This window comes from Salmo trutta, chromosome 15 (assembly GCF_901001165.1).
Source record: "Salmo trutta chromosome 15, fSalTru1.1, whole genome shotgun sequence".
NCBI lineage: Eukaryota > Metazoa > Chordata > Actinopteri > Salmoniformes > Salmonidae > Salmo > Salmo trutta.
The window spans coordinates 35,908,470-35,934,208 of NC_042971.1; the positions used below are offsets into that span (position 1 = coordinate 35,908,470).

At 46.8% G+C, this 25,739-nt stretch overlaps 1 protein-coding gene across 2 annotated transcripts in view; it reads left to right on the forward strand.

Annotated features, from left to right (window-relative positions):
* Positions 1 to 24,796, forward strand: part of LOC115148894 (UV radiation resistance-associated gene protein) — a 161,027-nt gene extending 136,231 nt beyond the window's left edge. For both annotated transcript variants that reach the window (XM_029691190.1, XM_029691191.1), the window contains exons 14-15: positions 2,230 to 2,321; positions 23,824 to 24,796. In XM_029691190.1, coding sequence (XP_029547050.1) covers positions 2,230 to 2,321; positions 23,824 to 24,634 — 903 coding nt within the window. In that variant the 3' untranslated portion in view covers positions 24,635 to 24,796. The remainder of the gene's footprint in view (positions 1 to 2,229; positions 2,322 to 23,823) is intronic.
* The last annotated feature ends 943 nt before the right edge of the window (positions 24,797 to 25,739 follow it).

A 25,739-nucleotide genomic window follows, 5' to 3' on the forward strand; every position in this document is an offset into this window, starting at 1 on the left:
GCAGAGGGAGCACCCCCCTATCCACATCGAATGGACAGCAGTGGAGAAGGTGGAAAGTTTTAAGTTCCTCGGCGACCACATCACAGACAAAGTGAAATGGTCTACCCACACAGACAGTGTGGTGAAGAAGGCTGAAGAAATTTGGCGTGTCACCCAAAACCCTGACAAACTTTTACAGATTCACATTCGAGAGCATCCTGTCGGGCTGTATCACCGCCTGGTGCGGCAACTGCACCATCCTCAACCGCAAGGCTCTCCAGAGGGTGGTGCGGTCTGCACAACGCATCACTGTTGTACAAACTACCTGCCTTCCATGACACCTCCAGCACCCGATGTCACAGGAAGGCCAAAAAGATAATCAAGGACAACAACCACCCAAGCCACTGCCTGTTCACATCACTACCATCCAGAAGGCGAGGTCAGTACAGGTGCATCAAAGCTTGGACCGATAGACTGAAAAACAGCTTCATGTATATACTGTATTTTAAACCATCTGTCGCATCTTGCCTATGCCGCTTGGCCATCACTCATCCATATATTTATATGTACATATTCTCATTCACCCCTTTAGATTTGTGTGTATTAGGTAGTTGTTGGGGAATTGTTAGATTACTTGTTAGATATTACTTCACTGTTTGAACTAGAAGCACCAGCATTTCGCTACACTCACATTTAAATCTGCTAACCATGTGTATGTGACCAATAACATTTGATTTGATTTGATGAGGAACTCTGGAGATCTGTCAGAGTGACCATCAGGTTGTTGGTCACCTCCCTGAACAAGGCCATTCTCCCCAGATTGCTCAGTTTGGCTGGGTGGCCAGCTCTAGGAAGTTCCACACCTTTTCCATTTAAGAATGATGGAGGCCACTGTGTTCTTGGGGACCTTCAATGTTGCAGAAATGTTTTGGTACCCTTCCCCAGATCTGTGCCTCAACACAATCCTGTCTCGGACCTCTATGGACAATTCCTTCGACCTCGTGGCTTAGTTTTTGCTCTGACATGCACTGTCAGCTGTGGGACCTTGTATAGACAAGAGTGTGCCTTTCCAAATCATGTCCAATCAATTGAATTTACCACAGGTGGACTCCAATCAAGTTGTCGAAACATCTCAAGGTTGATCAATGGAAACAGGATGCACCTGAGCTCAATTTCGAGTGTCATAACAAAGGGTCTGAATACTTATGTAAATAACTTATTTCTGTTTTTAAAAATTGTCTGATAACCTGATTTTGCTTTTTAATACATTTAATACATTTTTTAATAAGGCTGTAATGTAACAGAATGTGGAAAAGTCAAGGAGTGTGAATACTTTCCGAATGCATTGCAGACTGGCCAGGTTAATCGAGGTTAAAGCTATCATCCCTTATTGATTTCTCTTGTTAAATCCACTTCAGTGTAGATAAAGGGAGGAGATAAATGAGACATGGATTGTGTATGTGTGCCATTCAGAGGGTGAATGGGCAAGACAAAATATTTAGGTGCCTTTGAACGGGGTATGGTAGTAGGTGCCAGGTGCACTGGCTTGTGTCAAGAACTGCAATGATGCTGGGTTTTTCACACTCAACAGTTTCCTGTGTGTATCAAGAATGGTCCACCACCCAAAGGACATCCAGCCAACTTGACACAACTGTGGGAAGCATTGGAGTCCACATGTGCCAGCATCCCTGTGGAACGCTTTGGCTCACTTCCCTGTCGGTCATAACTTGAGGTTGATTTTATGACTGATGGATGGAGGACTGGAGAGAGGGATTGTCATCAATCCAATGGGGATCTAGGTCACTTAGAGAGGGGGAAATGGAGAGAGGGAGTGGGAAGTGGATAGAGGGAGAGATTGCTCTGTGCGGTTTTACCCCATCTCTATTCCAGATGTTCGGCATTCTGAATTTTCTAATCGCCGCCCACGTCTCATCTCCCTCGCCACACACCTTTCCACATTAGCACAGATGTCTGTTAGCATGACTGGAGGACCGGGTGCCCGTTGTATGTTGGGGTGGATATTAGCCCAAAGGGAGAAGTTATGATTCTTCAGATATGAAAAAATGGCAGGTTGCTTCAGTCTCCCTGTAGGGTAGTAATTATCTGCCTTGTCCAGAGACATCAGAATCAGAACTAGAGAATCATGAGAGTGTGAATTAAACTGATAGTTTAGGTTATGGTACAGTACAATATGACATGTTACAGAAAGCTCTGGTCATTGCTAATGTATGCTTTCTTTTTCCTTCCCAGTTGAGATACCAGCATGGCCTGTCCACTCCAGACCTGCGCCAGACCCTGCCCAACCTCAAGAACTTCTTGGAGCACGGCCTTCTGGTCCGATGGTGAGTACCTGTATTAGTCCACTCTCCCAGTGTCTTAGTACTATTAAGCTACCCCACCTAGCATTTTTGCCCTCACTATTTTACATTTACGTCATTTAGCAGATGCTCTTATCCAGAGCGACTTACAAATTGGTGCATTCACCTTATGATATCCAGTGGAACAACCACTTTACAATAGTACATCTATATATTTTTTGGGGGGGGGGGGGGGTAGAAGGATTACTTAATCCTATCCCAGGTATTCCTTAAAGAGGTGGGGTTTCAGGTGTCTCCGAAAGGTGGTGATTGACTCCGCTGTCCTGGCGTCGTGAGGGAGCTTGTTCCACCATTGGGGTGCCAGAGCAGCGAACAGTTTTGACTGGGCTGAGCGGGAACTGTGCTTCCGCAGAGGTAGGGAGGCGAGCAGGCCAGAGGTGGATGAACGCAGTGCACTTCTTTGGGTGTAGGGACTGATCAGAGCCTGAAGGTACGGAGGTGCCGTTCCCCTCACAGCTCCATAGGCAAGCACCATGGTCTTGTAGCAGATGCGAGCTTCAACTGGAAGCCAGTGGAGTGTGCGGAGGAGCGGGGTGACGTGAGAGAACTTGGGAAGGTTGAACACCAGACGGGCTGCGGCGTTCTGGATGAGTTGTAGGGGTTTGATGGCACAGGCAGGGAGCCCCGCCAACAGCGAGTTGCAGTAATCCAGACGGGAGATGACAAGTGCCTGGACTAGGACCTGCGCCGCTTCCTGTGTGAGGCAGGGTCGTACTCTGCGAATGTTGTAGAGCATGAACCTACAGGATCGGGTCACCGCCTTGATGTTAGCGGAGAACGACAGGGTGTTGTCCAGGGTCACGCCAAGGCTCTTAGCACTCTGGGAGGAGGACACAATGGAGTTGTCAACCGTGATGGCGAGATCATGGAACGGGCAGTCCTTCCCCGGGAGGAAGAGCAGCTCCGTCTTGCCGAGGTTCAGCTTGAGGTGGTGATCCGTCATCCACACTGATATGTCTGCCAGACATGCAGAGATGCGATTCGCCACCTGGTTATCAGAAGGGGGAAAGGAGAAGATTAATTGTGTGTCGTCTGCGTAGCAATGATAGGAGAGACCATGTGAGGATATGACAGAGCCAAGTGACTTGGTGTATTGCGAGAATAGCAGAGGGCCTAGAACTGAGCCCTGGGGGACACCAGTGGTGAGAGCACGTGGTGCGGAGACGGATTCTCGCCATGCCACCTGGTAGGAGCGACCTGTCAGGTAGGACGCAATCCAAGAGTGAGCCGCGCCGGAGATGCCCAACTCGGAGAGGGTGGAGAGGAGGATCTGATGGTTCACACTATCTCTACTCTATATCTTTTTCACTTCACAGTCCGGTTGCACCAGTTGGTTGTTAGTGTCAGGGTGTTAGGGTCAGTTACAACCCACTAACGACCAACTGGTGCAACTGCACTACGCCCCCAACGTAAAATGCGCTCTATGCCGGACCAAAAAGTTATACCTATTGCACCACCTGGGCGTAAACCCTTCAATGAGCTACAACTGGGCGTAGGGTGTTAAATTGGGACTATCTTCAGCATGATACCCATAGAAAATTATATAAATCTATATTTTCAAAAGGATGTGAGTCTCATGTTCATATTTCACAGCCTCCACAGGCTTCAAAAGCAAAATAATACACTTGATTGATGCTACATTATAGCATGTGTCTGATCAGTATTAGATGAGCAAACGAATAGATTAGCTACTACCACTTATTTGCACAGCCAGAGATCAAATAACCTATAGCCTAACCGACTTAACTGTAAAAACAAATAACCGTTTTTGGAATGAACAGCTGACTGAAGACGGGACGGCTGGGCATTCGTGCAGTTGAGTCCGTTTCTGGGTTAAGATGGACTCTTAACAACATAATGAAACTTTGTTTCTCCTTGCTTAAACAAGCAAGGTGTTGTTGCAAACGTTGAATAGGGCACTATCAATAAAATGTCACAATACGGTGCAGAGCGTTCAATTTGGATGCTGGGGGACAAGGAGACCCCCAGCTCCGCTAAACCATTGACAACTACTTGCCATTTTTAAGGGAATGTTAAATGAATGTGAACTATTTGTTTGTAATATCATCACTTCTTGAAGAGCATAGTCCGAACTACACATTTACAATTATTCCACATGCTTTATCATCAGAGTTATATAGCAAGTAACTGCATGCTTTTCATGATCAGTGAACATCAATTGACCATGTCATTTCAGATACGTGTAGGTCACCTATCCATTTGGCATGTAGCTAGATAGCTATCTAGCTAAGCAAAAAAATGTGTCATTTAACTTGGTTCATCAGAGGTTAGGCTTTTGGAAAGAGCTTGACATCAGCAAGTCCTCTTCCTGGTAAAGTTGTCTGACTACTGTCACTATAGATGGCAAGCAAATAAAACACTATTTGGATAATATAGCCATCTAGTTTATTCCCTGAAATGTTGCTTGTTAACTAGCCTTAATGACCTGATCTGTTGTTAGCTAGCTAGACTTGTCTGTCAGCAGCAATTGTGATTAAAAAACAATGTTGAAAAGGGGATGTTAGGTAACTTCGCTAGGTAGGCCTATATTGGTTGGAGAAAATAGTACATTAGGTTTACTTACCGCTGTATGTTTAGCCAACTGTACAAAGACAGTTTCAACAGGTAGCTTGCAAAGTAAACATTTTCAGCTAACAGTACATCGGTAAAGGATGGGAAGTTAACCTAAACCACTTGTTTTATATCGATAAAATATCTAATGGTGGTAAGTATTGAGAGGTGTATTGTGAGGCTATCCTCATGTTTCTGAAATTATATGATCAATTGATGTTTACTGATGACAGTAAACAGTTACTGATCGGCAGACTCAACAGCCTTGGTTTCTCTAATGACTGCCTCGCCTGGTTCACTAACTACTTCTCAGAGTTCAGTGTGTCAAATCAAAGGGCCTGTTGTCCGGACCTCTGGCAGTCTCTATGGGGGTGCCACAGGGTTCAATTCTCGGGCCGACTCCTTTCTCTGTATATATCAATGATTTCGCTCTTGCTGCAGGTGATTCTTTGATCCACCTCTACGCAGACGACACCATTCTGTATACATCTGGCCCTTCTTTGGACACTGTGTTAACAAACCTCCAAACAAGCTTCAATGCCATACAACTCTCCTTCTGTGGCCTCCAACTGCTCTTAAATGCTAGTAAAACGAAATGCATGCGCTTCAACAGATCGCTGCCCGCACCTGCCCGCCCGACTAGCATCACTACTCTGGACGGTTCTGACTTAGATTATGTGGACAACTATAAATACCTAGGTGTCTGGCTAGACTGTAAACTCTCCTTCCAGACTCACATTAAGCATCTCCAATCCAAAATTAAATCTAGAATTGGCTTCCTATTTCGCAGCAAAGCCTCCTTCACGCATGCTGCCAAACATACCCTCGTAAAACTGACTATCCTACCGATTCTTGACTTCGGCGATGTCATTTACAAAATAGCCTTCAACACTCTACTCAGCAAATTAGATACAGTCTGTCACAGTGCCATCCGTTTTGTCACCAAAGCCCCATATACTACCCACCACTGCGACCTGTATGCTCTCGTTGGCTGGTCCTACATATTTCTCGCCAAACCCACTGCCTCCACGTCATCTATAAGTCTTTGCTAGGTAAAGCTCTGCCTTATCTCAGCTCACTGGTCACCATAGCAACACCCAGCCGTAGCACACGCTCCAGCAGGTATATTTCACTGGTCATCCCCAAAGCCAACACCACCTTCTGCCGCCTTTCCTTCCAGTTCTCTGCTGCCAATGACTGGAACGAATTGCAAAAATCACTGAAGTTGGAGACTTATAGCTCACTCACTAACTTTAAGCCTCAGCTGGCAGAGCAGCTTACCGATCGCTGCAGCTGTACACAGCCCATCTGTAAATAGCCCGTCCAACCAACTACCTACCTCATCCCCATATTTGTTTTTGTTTTTTTGCTCTTTTGCACACCAGTATTTCTACTTGCACATCCTCATCTGCACATATATCATTCCAGTGTAAATTGTAATTACTTCGCCACTATTGGCCTATTTATTGCCTTACCTCCTTACTTAATTTGCACACACTGTATACAGATTTTTCTATTGTGTTATTGACTGTACTTTTGTTAATCCCATGTGTAACTCTGTGTTGTTGTTTTTGTCGCACTGCTTTGCTTTATCTTGGCCAGGTCACAGTTGTAAATGAGAACTTGTTCTCAACTGGCCTTACTGGTTTAATAAAGGTGAAATAAAAAAATGACTCTGATAGAGCTAAATGTGTGCAATTGTTTTGCATGGAATAATCTGAAATTTGTAGTTCTGACTATGCTCTTCAAGAGGTGATGGTATTACAACCAAATAGTTAACATTATTTAACAATTGCTTGAAAATGGCACACAGTTGTCAATGGTTTTAGCAGAGCTAGTAATCTCCTTGCCCCCCAGCAGGCAAATCGAACACTCTGCACCTTATTGTGACATTTTATTGATAATGACCTATAGAATGGCTTGCAAATTCTAACCCTGGAAACACTCACAATGTCTGCCTTGTATTGAGGCAATAATCTAACAGTGAAATGCTTACTTATGGGCCCTTCCCAAAAATGAAAAAAAATATCCCTTGGCTGAGAAGCAACCCCACACATGAATGGTCTCAGGATGCTTTACTGTTGGCATGACACAGGACTGATGGTAGCGCTCACCTTGTCTTCTCCGGACAAGCTTTTTTCCGGATGCCCCAAACAATCGGAAAGGGGATTCATCAGAGAAAATCACGTTACCCCAGTCCTCAGCAGTCCAATCCCTGTACCTTTTTCAGAATATCAGTCTGTCCCTGATGTTTTTCCTGGAGAGAAGTGGCTTCTTTGCTGCCCTTCTTGACACCAGGCCATCCTCAAAAAGTGTTCGCCTCACTGTGCGTGCAGATGCACTCACACCTGCCTGCTGCCTTTCCTGAGCAAGTACTGGTGGTGCCCCGATCCCGCAGCTGAATCAACTTTAGGAGACGGTCCTGGCGCTTGCTGGACTTTCTTGGGCGCCCTGAAGCCTTCTTCACAACAATTGAACCGCTCTCCTTGAAGTTCTTCATGATCCGATAAATGGTTGATTTAGGTGCAATCTTACTGGCAGCAATATCCTTGCCTGTGAAGCCCTTTTTGTGCAAAGCAATGATGACGGCACGTGTTTCCTTGCAGGTAACCATGGTTGACAGAGGAAGAACAATGATTCCAAGCACCACCCTCCTTTTGAAGCTTCCAGTCTGTTATTCGAACTTAATCAGCATGACAGAGTGATCTCCAGCCTTGTCCACGTCAACACTCACACCTGTGTCAACGAGAGAATCACTGACATGATGTCAGCTGGTCCTTTTGTGGCAGGGCTGAAATGCAGTGGAAATGTTTTGGGGGATTCAGTTCATTTGCATAGCAAAGAGGGACTTTGCAATTCATCTGATCACTCTTCATAACATTCTGGTGTATATGCAAATTGCCATCATACAAACTGAGGCAGCAGACTTTGTGAAAATTAATATTTGTCTCATTCTCAAAACTTTTGGCCTTGACTGTGCTACTCCCTTCATAGAACAGTGCAAACTGGCTCTAACCAGACTAGAAAGAGGAGTGGGAGGCCCTGGTGCACAACTGAGCAAGAGGACAAGTACATTAAAGTAGTCTAGTTTGAGAAACAGACGCCTCTCAAGTCCTCAACTGGAAGCTTCATTAAATAGTACCCGCAAAACACCAATCTCGATGTCAACAGTGAAGAGGCGACTCTGGGATGCTGGACTTCTAGGCAGAGTTCCTCTGTCCAGTGTCTGTGTTCTTTTGCCCATCTTAATTTTATTTTTATTGGCCAGTCTGGGATATGGCTTTTTCTTTGCAACTCTGCCAAGAACGCCAGCATCCCGGAGTTGCCTCTTCACTGTCGATAAGTATTCAACCCCTTTGTTATGGCAAGCCTAAATAAGTTCAGTAGTAAAAATCGAATTTTATTTGTCACATGCGCAGAATACAACAGGTGTAGATCTTACCGTGAAAGCCTTTAACCTACAATGCCGTTTTAAGAAAATAAGAATTAAGAAAATATTTACTAAATAAACTAAAGTAAAAAAAAGTAACACAATAAAATAATAATGACAAGGCTATATACAGAGGGTGCCGGTACCGAGTCAATGTGCGGGGCTACAGGTTAGTCGAGATAATTGAGGTAATATGTACATGTAAGTAGGAGTAAAGTGACTATGCGTAGATAATAAACAGCCGGTAGTAGCGTAACTGTTTAAATGTTTTTATTAAATAAAAAATGCAAATAGTCCGGGTAGCCATTTTATTAATTGTTCAGAAGTCTTATGGCTTGGGGATAGAAGCTGTTAAGGAGCCTTTTGGACTTAGAACTGGCGCTCCGGTACCGCTTGCCATGCAGTAGCAGAGAAAACATTCTATGACTTGGGTGGCTGGAGTCTTAGACAATTTTTTGGGCCTTCTTCTGACACCGCCTAGTATAGAGGTCCTGGATGGTTGGAAGCTTGGCCCCAGTCATGTACTGGGCCGTACACACTTGCCTCTGTAGCACCTTACAGTCAGATGCCGAGCAGTTGTCATACCAGGCGGTGATGCAACCAGTCAGGATGCTCTTGATGGTGCAGCTGTATAACTTTTTGGAGAGCTGGGGACCCTTGCCAAATCATTTGTTGTGCCCTCTTCTCGACTGTCTTGGTGTGTTTGGACCATGATAGTTTGTTGGTGATGTGGACACCAAGTAACTTGAAGCTCTCTTGTGTCGTCGGCAAACTTAATGATGGTGTTGGAGTCGTGCGCGGCCACTTAGTCGTGGGTGAACAGGGAGTACAGGAGGGGACTCAGCATGCACCCTTGAGGGCCCCCCATGTTGAGGATCAGTGTGGCAGATGTGTTGTTGCCTACCCTTACCACCTGGGGGCAGCCAATCAGGAAGTCCAGGATCCAGTTGCAGAGGGAGGGGTTTAGTCCCAAGGTCCTTCGCTTAATAATGACTTTGTGGGCACTATGGTGTTGAACGCTGAGCTACAGTCAATGAAAAGCATTCTCATATAGGTCTTCCTTTTGTCCAGGTGGGAATGGCAGTGTGGAGTGCAATTGAGTTTGTGTCATCTGTGGATCTGTTGGGGTGGGATGCGAATTGGAGTGGTTCTAGGGTTTCCGGGATGATGGTGTTGATGTGAGCCATGGCCAGCCTTTCAAAACACTTAATGGCTACAGACATGAGTGCTATGGGACAATAGTCATTTAGGCAGGTTACCTTGGTGTTCTTGGACACAGGGACTATGGAGTTCTGCTTGAAACATGTAGGTATTACAGACTCGGTCAGGGAGAGGTTGAAAATGTCAGTGAAGACACTTGCCAGTTGGTCAGTGCATGCTTTGAGTACATCTCCTGGTAATCCATCTGGGCCTGTGGCCTTGTGAATGTTGACATGTTTAAAGGTCTTATTCACATCGGCTACGGAGAGCTTGATCACAAAGTCGTCCAGAACAGCTGTTGATCTCATGCATAGTTCAGCGTTCTAGCCTCGAATCGCACATAGAAGGTATTTAGCTTGTCTGGTAAACTTGCGTTGCTGGACAGCTCGCGGCTGACTTTCCCTTTGTAATCCGGGATAGTTTGCAACCCCTGCCACATCTGACAACGTCAGAGTCGGTATGGTAGGATTCGATCTTAGTCCTGTATTGATACTTTGCCTGTTTGATGGTTTGTCGGGGGGCGTAGTGGGATTTCTTAGAAGCATCCGGATTACTTTCCCACACATTGAAAGCGGCAGCTCTTGCCTTTCCGTTAGTGAGGATGTTGCCTGTCATCCATGGCTTGTGGTTGGGATATGTACAATTGGTCACTGTCAATGCAGTTATTAATGAAGCCGGTGACTGATGTGTTAAACTCCTTAATGCCATCAGATGAATCCCGAAACATATTCCAGTCTGTGTGAATCAAATATTTTGTGTACAAATTTGTTTATATCCCTGTTAATGAGCATTTCTACTTTGCCAAGATAATCCACCCACCTGACAGGTGTGGCTTATCATGAAGCTCATTTAAACAGCATGGTCATTACACAGGTGAACCTTGTGCTGGGGACATTAAAAGGCCACTCTATAATGTGCAGTTTTGTCACACAATGCAATGCCACAGATGTCTTAAGTTTTGAGGGAGCGTGCAATTGGTATGCTCACTGCAGTAATTTCCACCAGAGCTGTTGCAAGAAAATGTAATGTTAATTTCTCTACCGTAAGCCGCATCCAGCATACCAGCCTGCATCCCACTGCTGGCTTTCCCCTGAAGCTAAGCAGGGTTGGTCATTTTAGGTACCTGGATGGGAGACTAGATGCTGATGGAGGTGGTGTTGGAGGGCCAGTAGGAGGCACTCTTTCCAAAGGTCTGAAAAAAAATCCCAATTCCACAGGGCAGTGATTGGGGACATTTCCCTGTGTAAGGTGCTGTCTTTCAGATGGGACGTTAAATGGGTGTCCTGACTCTCTGTGGTCACTAAAGATCCCATGGCACTCGTCATAAGAATAGGGCTGTTAACCCTGGTGTCCTGGCTAAATTCCCAATCTGGCCCTCATACCATCATGGCCACCTAATCATTCCCAGCTTACAATTGGCTCATTCATCCCCCCTCCTCTCATCTGTAGCCCCAGGTCGTTGCTGGAAACGAGAATGTGTTCTCGTCAATTTAACTGCTGAAATAAGGGTAAAAAAATCAATAAATCCAACATCGTTTTGAAAATTTGGCAGTACATCCAACCGGCCTCACGACCACAGACCACATGTAACCACGCCAGCCCAGGACCTCCACATCCAGCTTCTTAACCTGTGGGATCGTCTGAGACCAGCCACCCGGACAGGTGATGAAACTGTGGGTTTGCACAACCGAAGAATTTCTACACAAACTGTCAGAAACCGTCTCAGGGAAGCTCATCTGCTTTCTCGTCGTCCTCACCAGGGTCTTGACCTGACTGCAGTTCGGCGAAGTAAAACCAACTTCAGTGGGAAAATGCTCACCTTTGGTGGCCACTGGCACGCTGGAGAATTGTGCTCTTCAAGGATTAATCCCGGTTTCAACTGTACCAGGCAGATGGAAGACAGCTTATATGGTGTTGTGTGTGAGCGGTTTGCTGATGTCAATGTTGTGAACAGAGTGCCCCGTGGTGGTGGGGTTATGGTATGGGCAGGCATATGCTACAGACAACAAACACAATGGCAATTTGAATGCACAGAGATACCGTGACGAGATCCTGAGGCCCGTTGTCGTGCCATTCATTCGCTGCCATCACCTCATGTTTCAGCATGATAATGCACAGCCCCATGTCGCAATGATCTGTACACAATTCCTGGAAGCTGAAAATGTCCCAGTTGGCCTGCATATTCACCAGACATGTCACCCATTGAGCATGTTTGGGATGCTCTGGATCAACGTGTACGACAATGTGTTCCAATTCCCGCCAATATCCAGCAATTTTGCACAGCCATTGAAGAGGAGTGGGACAACATTCCACAGGCCGCAATCAACAGCCTTATCAACTTTATGTGAAGGAGATGTGTCGCGTTGCATGAGTCAAATGGTGGTCACACCATTTGTCAGCAACGGGTGTGGCTGAAATAGCCGAATCAGCTAATTTGAAGGGGTGTCCACATACTTCTGTATATATAGTGTATCTGTGACCAACAGATGCATGTCTGTATTCACAGTCATGTGAAACCCAGAAATTAGGGCCTAATACAAGACTGATTTCCTTATATGAACTGTAACTCAGTAAAATCTTTTAAATTGTTGCATGTTGCATTTATATTTTTGTTGAGGGAATTTACCATTTCCTTGGTCAGCCAGACTCTGAGAAACATACAGTGCATTCAGAAAGTATTCAGATCACGTTGATTGAATAGTCTGGGCAAACGGAGCTCATCCAGTTTATTCTTCAGTGATTGCGTGTTCGCCAGTAGAACGGAGGGTATAGGCGATTTATCCACTCTGCGTTGTAGTCTCGTCAGGTATCCCGCACGCCGGCCTCTATAGTGGCCTCTCCTTCGAGTGAAGTAGAATTCTTCGTCCAATTGGAGGTTAGCTGTTCTGATGTCGAGAAGCTCTTTTCGGTTTTAGGAAACAATACCAGACAACGACGCCGCAGGGGACGAAATAAGGCTTCCGCTGTGTTGACTCAGGAGTTTGAGAACCTTGCTGAGAGCCGTGAAAGTTCTGTTTCCGTCTCCGGAGCTGGCCTGGCCGTGTACACACACACTCTGGCGCACTCACACACACACACACACACACAGGCGCTTACCCAACTTGCACACATACTCTCACACGGTTTTGTTTCCGTCTCAAGAGCCTGCCTTACCGAACTGACACGTACTCACACACGTACTCACACACACATACACACACACAGGGCTGAAATACTCGTCAGGGGACGGTGGCTGGCTGTTCACACAGCAGACTTACAGCACCTTGTGTGTGGGTGAGAATGTGCAGTAAGCCTGAACAGGCCATAAGTTAGGTCCTCGTCACAGGACCCACATAGTTCTCCCCTCTAACTGACTCAGACAGCAGGTACTGGGGGACAGGAAGGTGGTCTGACTCTGGGGCTCCACACTGCCGTAGTGAAACACTGAAACGGGGAGGACATGCATTCATTCCTGCTCTCCTTTTGCATGGGACTTATTTTATTGCCCTTCCTCCCCACCGTATTACTTCCAGTTCCCCCCTGCCTGAAAAAGCCTAAATTCAGATACTATTTCCAGCGGAGGGGCCTAGTGTATGAAATATGGATGCATAAAAATGCTGTGCAGCAGCTGAAGGGAGTTAACTGGTAAATCTGTGAGAGGGAAAGGGGTTTGATATCTGTTCCCCTGCCCTCTCCTCCACTACTATACAGGGGTGGTGGTGGGGTGAGGGCATGTCCAAGGGAACCAATTCCATCCATGAACTGTGTAGACGTTTCCCCCTCCATATACGCTGACCAGAAGGGCTCTTCTCATGCATGGGAACATGGGCTTTATCCAGGGAACTTCATCCAGGGAACTTCATTGGGAAGTACAGTACACTGAGTGTACAAAACATTAAGAACACATGCTCTTTCCTTGACATAGACTGACCAAGTGAATCCAGGTGAAAGCTTTGATTCCTTATTGATTTCTCTTGTTAAATCCACTTCAACCCGTGTAGATAAAGGGAGGAGACAGGTTAAAGAAGGATATTTAAGCCTTGAGACAATTGAGACATGGATTGTGTGTGTATGCCATTCAGAGGTTGAATGGGCAAGACAAAAAATGTAGGTGCCTTTGAAAGCGGTATGGTAGTAGGCTCCACGCGCTCCGGTTTGAGTGTGTCAAGAACTGCAACACTGCTGGGTTTTCATGCTCAACAGTTTCCCGTGTATCAAGAATGGTCCACCAACGAAAGGACATCCAGCCAACCTGACACAACTGTGGGAAGCATTGGAGTCAGCATGGGCCAGCATCCCTGTGGAACGCTTTCGACACCTTGTAGAGTCCATGCCCCGACGAATTGAGGATGTTCTGGGGGCAAATGTTTTGTACACTCAGTGTATATGATTGTTTAAGGTTTGTACTGTATAGAAAGAGACTGTTTTGTTTAATGTTCCTACGCTGATCCCTTCCTACTAAAACAGTTGCAAACAGAGTCAAGACGTATGTACATCTCAGTGGCACAGAATACACAGGTGTATAGAAGTGGAAGGACTTGTAAACCTGGCCCCTTTACTTTAAAGAGACCTAAAATGTTACAGAACCAAGCAAGTGGTTAAGGCAGCCAGAAACATTTGACTTGGAGGAACTTACCAAAGGCAGTTAGTTCTTCTTGCTTTTTAAACGGAACAGCTTGCCAAGTTCAAAACAAACCCGTTAAGCTCCTATTTGTGGCTCCACATCTGCGGAGGCCCTGGCATAGGTTCACAGGTCCTAAGCCCAGGCCGGTGCACCGAGTCTGGGGTGAGGGGGCTAGATGATTGAACACAGCCCCGGCACCGGCTGCTTCTCCAGCCGCCCGGAGGTTCTGAAGATTCCCCCCAAAACCCCTGGTGAGAGAACAGTGATAACGGCATTAAATCTGAACCCCTCCTTAACTGCTTTCAAACACACACAGTCCCAGAACAGACAGGGGGAAATGTTTAGCCTGGCATGTGTATGTGTGTGCCTGCGTGCTGCGTGTCTCTATCCTCACTCCCGCAAATGTCCGCTTGTGACAACCAAGCAAGTTCAGCCTAAATGGGCGATAACACAGTCAGGAATATTGGTCCTGGTCTGTGTCAGTAAGTAACTGAACATGCATGGCAGGAAAGCTGGTAGCACACATCAATGAAACACAGTAGGTGTTTCATTATGTGGAGATTATTGTTCCAGTTAAGTCATAGGGATGGTAGGTGATGAGATGGTAAGGGTAGATGCCTGATGTTGTGGAGGAACTCATACAGTATAATCAATCAAATAAAGCAAATTTGTTTGGATGAGTTTGAGCATTCCTTCACAGACACACGTACAGACACACACACTCTTGATTGTGAGTTGCAGGGTGTGTGCCTGTGTGTCTCTGTGTGTGTTAGCTGTACAGTGGTCTCCATGGATGAGGCAGGAATGAGCTGACATCTGGAGGAATGCTCCTTACCACCAGGTCTCTATGAATCAAACAGCCCAGCACAGAACAGACCTGCTCTCCTCTATGTGTCAGAGTACTGAACTAACAGGCCCAGCTGATCTCATTAGTAATTGCCATTCGTTGAGGTACTGCATAGATCCCCACAGTTATGTCATTCTAACACAACATGTCGCAAATGAAAGGAATCTGTCTTACTGTGAGACAGTGTGGGGTACTGTAGTTCTCTGTGCCATACAAACTGCTGAGAATCAAGTCAAATACAACAGTGTGCAGTCACAATTGGCAGCAGTGTTAGTGATCATACTATCGACTTGTTCAATATGTTTTACATGCTGTGGTGATTTTCATACGATGGTTTCGTTCTCCGTCTTCAAAAGGCCAGACTTGGACAGAGGAGACTTGCTCTATTACAATATTTTCATTTAAACTCCCCTCCACCCCCTTAGTGTTTATTACAATATTTCAGTTATAGCATTTGGTTTAGTAGTTCCTGTGGGATTTTCGGTTGCCACGACATCAAAGCCTGAATCTTATCTGTCATTGTGTATTTTGGCTCTGATCACGGCTCCTTAGCAGGAATTGGAATTGAAGAGAGCTATGCCTTGAACCTGAAACAAGGCCTGTCTGAGGATAAGACAGCAGAAAATGTTTGGTTTAGTAAATTCCTGGCCTGCCTGGAATATCCAGGGCTGAGTCTGACACAGACAGAGGAAGAAAGACCCCATTTAAAACAAACATGTTGGGAGGAGAAGTGGGCCTATCCGCCGCTGGGCCTGCCAAGTCTGGGCCTAATGGTTTAGGCAGAGGGCTCAGGTAGCTTTTATGTGGTGAAATCATTGACAAGGAAGTCCGCCGGGGCTTAGAGGACTAGTAAAACTTAATGATGAGTTAGAATGTCCAGAGTGAAGTACTTTGTCCCTTTGGTTGTAAATCCCAGGTCGTCCAATGTCCGCCCTGAAAGAGACAGGGATGCCTACAGTACAGTATGCCTGGCTATACTACCCACGCCAACACCTACCATACTATACAACACTACTAGCCTGGATTTAAACTTGGTCCAAGTACAGTGCATTCGGAAAGTATTCAGACCCCTTGACTTTTTCAACATTTTGTTACGTTACAGCCTTATTCTAAAATTGATTAAATAAAAAAAATCCCTCATCATTCCACACACACTACCCCATAATGACAAATTGGTCATTAGTGGAATGCTACAGAGATGGTTGTCCTTCAGGAAGGTTCTTCTATCTCCACAGAGGAACTCTGGAGCTCTATCAGAGTGACCATTGGGTTCTTGGTCACCTCCCTGAACAAGGCCCTTCTCTCCTGATTGCTCAGTTTTGCTGGGCGTCCAGCTCTAGGAAGAGTCTTAGTGGTTCCAAACTTCTTCCATTTAAAAATGATGGCGGCCACTGTGTTCTTGGGGACCTTCAATGCTGCAGAATTGTTTTGGTACCCTTCCCCAGATGTGTGCCTCGACACAAACCTGACTCGGAGCTCTACGGACAATTCCTTTGACCTCATGGTTTGGTTTTTGCTCTGACATGCACTGTCAACTGTGGGACCTTATATAGACAGGTGTGTGCCTTTCCAAACTATGTCCAATCAATTGATTTTACCACAGGGGACTCCAATCCAGTTGTAGAAACATCTCAAGGATGATTAATGGAAACAGGATGCACCTGAGCACAATTTTGAGCCTCATAGTAAAGGGTCTAAATACTTATGGAAATAAGGTACTTCTGCTTTTAGTTTTAATACATTTGCAAACATTTCTAAAAACCTGTGTTCGCTTTGTTATTATGGGGTATTGTGTGTATATTGATGTTTAAAAAAAAAAAAGGAAAAAAAAGAAAAAAAAACATTTCTGAATAAGGCTGTAACGTAACAAAATGTGAAAAAAGTCAAGGGGTCTGAATACTTTCCAAATGAACTTTATGTATTGTTTATAGGCACAATGGGCTACTGTGTGAAAACTAGACCATTCATTGCTTCCCTCCAATGGAGAGTTCTTCTCCTGTAAATCTGCCAATATTCCCTCCATCCCTCACCGTCCTCCCGCTCTATGGGTTCCAGGTTTTTCAACAGTATTCAGGAAGTGTACTACTGCTCTCCCTTCCTCTGAGCAGAGCAATAATTACTGTATGGGGAGTGGTGCAAGGAGGGGGACAGCCTAATTGGTCTGAATAAAAAGCAATGTGTCAGGAGTCATACTGAGACAATGTGCTGCATAAAAAAATATTATGACAGCCCATTCAAGGAGATTTGTGGGGGTTAGCCTCCTCCCCCTCTCCTCCTGCCGCCACTCCTCAGACTCTTTACTACACTCTTGATTAAGGGACTTAACTTGACAGCTGTTTAAAGGAACCAATTTGAAGGGGAGCTTAATGTAACAAACAAACATGCTCCAAACAAGAAATGCCTTATTATCCAGGCCTTATTATTGTGACATCTAATCACTCCCAGAAAAGAAGAAGTGGTCATATGTTTTACGCAGTCTGATTGTATATCATATCACTGTGTTTCGGGGCCAAAACACATGCAGGCATCTGTGTTGGCCAGCTTTCTCCTGGATCCTAACCTGGGTTCTCCTGAAGCTGAGCTGGATTACTGTGTGGTAGGGGTACTGGGAGAGAGCCAGGGAGAAACTAGAAGGCTTGATATTTATTCAAATCCAAGATTGGATCGGTCTCAGAGCTCTTGCCACGAGGACGTCATTCAGTGAACAACAGACTGTAGGCAGTCATTAGCTTGTTATAAATGGTGCATTGAACGTTTCAAACTCCTGCTTAACTAACAGTCCAACCTGTCCTCTGTTTGATAGGGGCCCAGCCTGGACCACGGTTATGGTTTGCTCGCTGGAATGATATTCAGTTCTCATGGAAGGTCTCTTTTTATTCCCGTCTTCCAAATCAGGTTTTGTTTTTTAGTTTTGGAGCGGGCTCAAAACACCATAATCATTTTGTTTAAGAGTTCACAGATACAAAGCATTAATGGCAAACCATTAAACTTTTGGCTTTTTCGCGAAAACTGATCAAGAGTTTTGAACAGCATGTTCTTTCTATTTAGCCTTGGTTTATGGGATATACTGTATAGTCGCTAAGGGCCAATGTGAAGGCAACTGCGTTAGATTATGTTTTCAGATAGACACGCACTGTGAATAAGTGCAGCACAGTGTATCCCCAGTTATTGCTCAGAAAGAAGAGCTCTCATGCCAGGTTATCTCAACTCATTATCTTTATTTGTTTTACCTTGCATGAACGTTTGACCTCATCTTGTGTGTTCCTGTAAGCTGCTTATTAAATGCTGACCGTGAGCTATAATTACGATCAGGTCTGACATGGGCCATCCACGTTGTTTACATTTACATTTAAGTCATTTAGCAGACGCTCTTATCCAGAGCGACTTACAAATTGGTGCATTCACCTATAATATCCAGTAGAACAACCACTTTACAATAGTGCATCTAAATCTTTTAAGGGGGGGGGGGTAGAAGGATTACTTTATCCTATCCCAGGTATTCCTTAAAGAGGTGGGGTTTCAGGTGTCTCCGGAAGGTGGTGATTGACTCCGCTGTCCTGGCATCGTGAGGGAGCTTGTTCCACCATTGGGGTGCCAGAGCAGCGAACAGTTTTGACTGGGCTGAGCGGGAACTGTGCTTCCTCAGAGGTAGGGTGGCGAGCAGGCCAGAGGTGGATGAACGCAGTGCCCTTGTTTGGGTGTAGGGCCTGATCAGAGCCTGAAGGTACGGAGGTGCGGTTCCCCTCACAGCTCCGTAGGCAAGCACCATGGTCTTGTAGCGGATGCGAGCTTCAACTGGAAGCCAGTGGAGAGAGCGGAGGAGCGGGGTGACGTGAGAGAACTTGGGAAGGTTGAACACCAGACGGGCTGCGGCGTTCTGGATGAGTTGTAGGGGTTTGATGGCACAGGCAGGGAGCCCAGCCAACAGCGAGTTGCAGTAATCCAGACAGGAGATGACAAGTGCCTGGATTAGGACCTGCGCCGCTTCCTGTGTGAGGCAGGGTCGTACTCTGCGAATGTTGTAGAGCATGAACCTACAGGATCGGGTCACCGCCTTGATGTTAGTGGAGAACGACAGGGTGTTGTCCAGGATCACGACAAGGTTCTTAGCACTCTGGGAGGAGGACACAAGGGAGTTGTCAACCGTGATGGCGAGATCATGGAACGGGCAGTCCTTCCCCGGGAGGAAGAGCAGCTCCGTCTTGCCGAGGTTCAGCTTGAGGTGGTGATCCGTCATCCACACTGATATGTCTGCCAGACATGCAGAGATGCGATTCGCCACCTGGTTGTCAGAAGGGGAAAAGGAGAAGATTAATTGTGTGTCGTCTGCATAGCAATGATAGGAGAGACCGTGTGAGGATATGACAGAGCCAAGTGACTTGGTGTATAGCGAGAATAGGAGAGGGCCTAAAACAGAGCCCTGGGGGACACCAGTGGTGAGAGCACGTGGTGCGGAGACAGATTCTCGCCACGCCACCTGGTAGGAGCGACCTGTCAGGTAGGACGCAATCCAAGCGTGGGCCGCGCCGGAGATGCCCAGCTCGGAGAGGGTGGAGAGGAGGATCTGATGGTTCACAGTATCAAAGGCAGCAGATAGGTCTAGAAGGATGAGAACAGAGGAGAGAGAGTTAGCTTTAGCAGTGCGGAGAGCCTCCGTGACACAGAGAAGAGCAGTCTCAGTTGAATGCCCAGTCATGAAACCTGACTGATTAGGATCAAGAAGGTCGTTCTGAGAGAGATAGCAGGAGAGCTGGCCAAGGACGGCACGTTCAAGAGTTTTGGAGAGAAAAGAAAGAAGGGATACTGGTCTGTAGTTGTTGACATCGGAGGGATCGAGTGTAGGTTTTTTCAGAAGGGGTGCAACTCTCGCTCTCTTGAAGACGGAAGGGACGTAGCCAGCGGTCAAGGATGAGTTGATGAGCGAGGTGAGGTAGGGGAGAAGGTCTCCGGAAATGGTCTGGAGAAGAGAGGAGGGGATAGGGTCAAGTGGGCAGGTTGTTGGGCGGCCGGCCGTCACAAGACGCGAGATTTCATCTGGAGAGAGAGGGGAGAAAGAGGTCAAAGCACAGGGTAGGGCAGTGTGAGCAGGACCAGCGGTGTCGCTTGACTTAGCAAACGAGGATCGGATGTCGTCCACCTTCTTTTCAAAATGGTTGACGAAGTCATCCGCAGTGAGGGAGGAGGGGGGGGGGAGGAGGATTCAGGAGGGAGGAGAAGGTAGCAAAAAGCTTCCTAGGGTTAGAGGCAGATGCTTGGAATTTAGAGTGGTAGAAAGTGGCTTTAGCAGCAGAGACAGAAGAGGAAAATGTAGAGAGGAGGGAGTGAAAGGATGCCAGGTCCGCAGGGAGGCGAGTTTTCCTCCATTTCCGCTCGGCTGCCCGGAGCCCTGTTCTGTGAGCTCGCAGTGAGTCGTCAAGCCACGGAGCAGGAGGGGAGGACCGAGCCGGCCTGGAGGATAGGGGACAGAGAAAATCAAAGGATGCAGAGAGGGAGGAGAGGAGGGTTGAGGAGGCAGAATCAGGAGATAGGTTGGAGAAGGTTTGAGCAGAGGGAAGAGATGATAGGATGGAAGAGGAGAGAGTAGCAGGAGAGAGAGAGCAAAGGTTGGGACGGCGCAATACCATCCGAGTAGGGGCAGAGTGAGAAGTTTTTGATGAGAGCGAGAGGGAAAAGGATACAAGGTAGTGGTCGGAGACTTGGAGGGGAGTTGCAATGAGATTAGTGGAAGAACAGCATCTAGTAAAGATGAGGTCAAGCGTATTGCCTGCCTTGTGAGTAGGGGGGGAAGGTGAGAGGGTGAGGTCAAAAGAGGAGAGGAGTGGAAAGAAGGAGGCAGAGAGGAATGAGTCGAAGGTAGACGTGGGGAGGTTAAAGTCACCCAGAACTGTGAGAGGTGAGCCATCCTCAGGAAAGGAACTTATCAAGGCGTCAAGCTCATTGATGAACTCTCCAAGGGAACCTGGAGGGCGATAAATGATGAGGATGTTAAGCTTGAAAGGGCTGGTAACTGTGACAGCATGGAATTCAAATGAGGAGATAGACAGATGGGTCAGGGGAGAAAGAGAGAATGTCCACTTGGGAGAGATGAGGATTCCAGTGCCACCACCCCGCTGGCTCGATGCTCTAGGGGTATGCGAGAACACGTGGGCAGACGAGGAGAGAGCAGTAGGAGTAGCAGTGTTATCTGTGGTGATCCATGTTTCCGTCAGCGCCAGGAAGTCTAGGGACTGGAGGGTAGCATAGGCTGAGATGAACTCAGCCTTGTTGGCCGCAGACCGGCAGTTCCAGAGGCTGCCGGAGACCTGGAACTCCACGTGGGTCGTGCGCGCTGGGACCACCAGGTTAGAGTGGCAGCGGCCACGCGGTGTGGAGCGTTTGTATGGCCTGTGCAGAGCGGAGAGAACAGGGATAGACAGACACATAGTTGACAAGCTACAGAAGAGGCTACGCTAATGCAAAGGAGATTGGAATGACAAGTGGACTACACGTCTCGAATGTTCAGAAAGTTAAGCTTACTCGTCGGTAATAGTTGGCTGGGTTTGGAAAAATGGCGTCGCGAGGGACGGCAATAGCTGGCTAGCTAACCTCGGTAATTACTAAACTACACAATTATCAAGCTATGACAAAGACAACTATGTAGCTAGCTAGCCAACACTGCACTAGTCAAATCGTTCCGTTGTAAAGTATTAGTATCTACAGCGCTGCTAGTCGGTAACGGTTGGCTAGCTGTTGGCTAGCTAGCTAGCAGTGGGTTAATGATGACTAGGTGTGTTGACTACGTCTGGCGTCGCGGCTGGCTAGTTACTAATAATTACTCTAAACTACACAATTATCTTAGATGCAAAGACAGCAAAGACAACTATGTAGCTGGCTCACTAACACTACACTAATCAAGTCGTTCCGTTGTAAAGTATTAGTGTCTACAGCGCTGCTAGTCGGTAACGGTTGGCTAGCTAGCTAGCAGTGGGTTAATGAAGACTAGGTGTGTTGACTAAGTCTGGCGTCGCGTCGCGGTTTCCTCTTTTATAGGGCAGGTTGAGGACACTCTGCTGTCTTGTGTCTGTGACTGACTCATCAGCAGTGAGCTGTGTGTATTTGTGTCAAATCAAAATCAAATTGTATTTGTCACATGCGCCGAATACAACAGGTATCCTTAACCAACAATGCCGTTTTAAGAAAAAAAGTGTTAAAGTATTTACCAAAATAAACTGAAGTAAAAAAAAATATATATTATCTTCTGTGAGCTCAATGCACAGTTTTTCTAGAGATAAATCCGATCAAGCCTGAACATTGCGATTTAGTAGGGAGTTGTCATTTCCAACAGGCCAATATTCTTTATAGTTTAGCGCAGAAAATGTGCTAATTAACTACAATTGCCATAATCCGTTGCCCGTCTACTTGTCCTGTGTGAGGCAGACACTGAGAGGGAGACAATACACAGACGAGCGTACGATCGAGAGGGATAGAGAGAAGTTGCTTTGCGAGGTATCTACCTGAAAATACATTTTCTAAGTGATTGATAATTGGTATTCAGTCATCATGAAAGTATCCCTTATTTACTTTGAAGAACTACTAAAGTTGTGATTTTGTCAGACAACGTAGACAGCAGCTCTGTAGAGATGAGATGATGACTTGGAATGAAATAATAAAGACCATAAATTAAAACTTAAATATTTTATTAAAGTAAAGTAATCCGTAATGGGCAGCCACTACCATCATGGGACTTGTATGAATTGTTTTATTCAGTGTTGTTACAGCATTCAACCCAAATAATGCATAGTGCATTTAATGTAAAAAAATATATATATATTAAAAAATTGAAGCTAAAATCAAAAACGGTGATTATCTTTTAATCATTAAACTAAAACCAAACCAACCTCAAAAAACACTAATCGTTCGGCACTAGCATGCGTGTGTGTTTTTAAACCCTGTATGTGAACTGTTTTGTCAGTGCCCTGTGCTCTGCTGCCTCCACGGGGGGCAGGGGCCGCGGTTGGGACCCTCTTAACAAGCTACCATGTGTTGAGTCCCAAAGTACTCCATCAAACAGCTAGGCAAAGACCAGTCAGTCGCTGTGTGTTTGAAACATTCCCCTGGCATAGGCCTCTAGGTCCTCTCTGTGTGCGTCTTGCTGCCACACGCTAGACTAGACTATCTGGCGTCTGATACATGGACATCACCACCCAGTGACCTCACCACCCCTTTAACCTGTTTAACTAGCCAGGATCACTTACCCAGGCTCCTCTGCTCTCTAACCAGCCACAGGTGGACCTCTGACAGCACAGGGACCCAATTTCACCTTTGACCCCATGAGATATCCCCCCAATGTCTCCTCTCATACCTGAATGATCAGGTTAAGTATGGCTAAACAGCTATGGACCCCTTGTTTAAGTTAATTTACGGTTAGGGTTTGCATGGGACAGATGGGGGTTGCTCTGGTGTGTCTGTTATCTGTTATTCCACAAAAATGTCTCGCATACTTTCTAGGAGGCATGCTGTGAGCTTCCACTCTGCATAGCCCTGCCGTTGCATGAGCTGAGAAAATGTTTTTGAATGTAATAATGGGGAGTGATTTGCAGTGGACCAGCTGTCTGGGATCTGGATCAGGGGAGGAGAGATGAGATGCAGAACCATGTCTGATCAGAGAGGCCTGGGGGCTAGACAGGGGAGGGGAGCCTTCCTCCCTCTATCCTTCCCTCTCTCCATGACCCTTGGATGTGAAAGACTTATGAGCATATCCATCATATCCTCTTTCATTATTTCTTTCTTTCTCTCCCTACCTCCCTCTTTCTCCATCTCTCCTTCTCTCCCACAGTGACCGGCATCATGTCTCCAGCTCTATCCCGGTCCCGACAGGAGCCAAGTCTCAGATCAGTGTCTCGGCTGCGTCAGAGGTGGGATTCCCCACCGACACCAGCTCTCCAGACCGGGGCTCACTGAGGAAGAGGGCCAGCTCTGAGGCCGACAAGCAGAAGTACAAAGCCTCTCTTCCTCCCAGCTACAACACGGCCATGGCCATAGACCAGCCCCAGGGGGGCCTTCCGCCACCCTCCCCCTCCCTCAAACACTTGTCCTCCTCCCTGGACGCTAGCATCGACCTGGCCAAGACTCTGGAGGTCCAGGCACAGCAGACACCAGCCCCAGGAGAGGAGGATGGAGACAGAGAGGTAGAGGTGGTGGAGGAGGAGCAACTGCCTTCCACCACCACAAGAGGCTCAGATTGCCCCACTCCGGCTCGGGACAGCACCATTGAGGAACTGGAGGAGGTGACACTCACCAGCCAGCAGAATACCATGAACGGCTCAGTGGTGCCAGGCTACGGGCTGGCGGGGCCCACAACCGGGCTAACAGTGACCATGGCTTTGAACCCAGAGTTGTGCTGCTCGGTGGAGCAGGCAGAGGAGATCATGGGGACTGAGGCCACAGGCCTGGGACTGGGGGACGGGGCCAGGCTGGAGGACTACCCCTGCATCCCCGTGGAGCACGCCGTGGCCGTGGAGTGTGATGAGCAGGTGCTGGGCGAGCTGGATGCCGCCGGCTTCGAGGAGTTCTCCCGTCGCATCTATGCACTAAATGAAAACATGTCCAGCTTCCGCCGGCCACGCAAGAACTCCTCTGAGAAGTGACAACAGGAGAGCAGGACCTGAGGGGAGGGCTGGGCTGAGGGGTGAGGGCAGAACTGGAGTCACAGGACACATGAGTCAGGGACATGAACTTAGTGGAGAGGAGGGGGGGTCCTGTGTGTTTTGGTGTGTGTCACTCTCCCTCTCTCCATGCATCAATAGAAATCAAACATAGGAGCTACGGTATCTGGAATGTGACCAATTTGCACTTCTTCTCGAAAAACATGTATATCAGAGGAGGCTGGTGAGAGGCGCTATAGGAGGACAGGCTCATTGTAATGACTGGAATGGAATTCATGGTACGGAGTCAAACACATCCAACATATGGAAACCACGTTTCACGCCGTTCCATTTTTTCCATTGCAGCCATGACAATGAGCCTGTCCTCCTATAGCTGTTCTTACCAGCCTCCTCTGATTTCTATAATCCTTTGAAATTAAATAAAGCAAATGTTTGTGGTTGAAACACTTCCGCAGCTTTCTTTTTTCAGGATGCATGGCAGTGCTGTGGGAGGGAGAAGGTGTTTGTGTTGTAACCACCTTTAAACACACAAAATGTATCCTTCCTCCCTTCCTTGAAGTAACCAGTAGTCTAACATAAGTGGCTTGATGAAAGCTATAGAGTCTTCACTTGTACCTGTCCAGTCCTTGTACCTGTCAGTAATGACTTCAAGGGAAGGAGAAATGAATTTGAACAGAGCCAGGGTCTCCAGCATGGCTGACAGAGGAAAGGAGGTACAGCAAAGACCTATCCCACCTATGACCTCTGACCTCTTGCCACCTACCAGTCACAAGGCCAGGGCAGCTTAGACCTTTGGCCCAATCAGATACTCCATTACTGTTACGACCTGCACCTCCAGGTCCAACAGCCATTGGACAGGGCTACCCTGTCTCTATCCTAAGCGACCATGACATGTGGGAGGGAGGCTTGAGCTGGCAGGGATACAGTGCAATTTCTCTGTCCTCTCCATACCTGTTTTTTTTCTTTTTTTACTATTTTAATAAGCCCCATTAATATAAGTATTAATATAAAGTCCAATAATTCACATATTATTCAATAGACCAAAAACATTTCTGGTGTGTACTTAGGGTTGCAAAGGGTCGGAAAC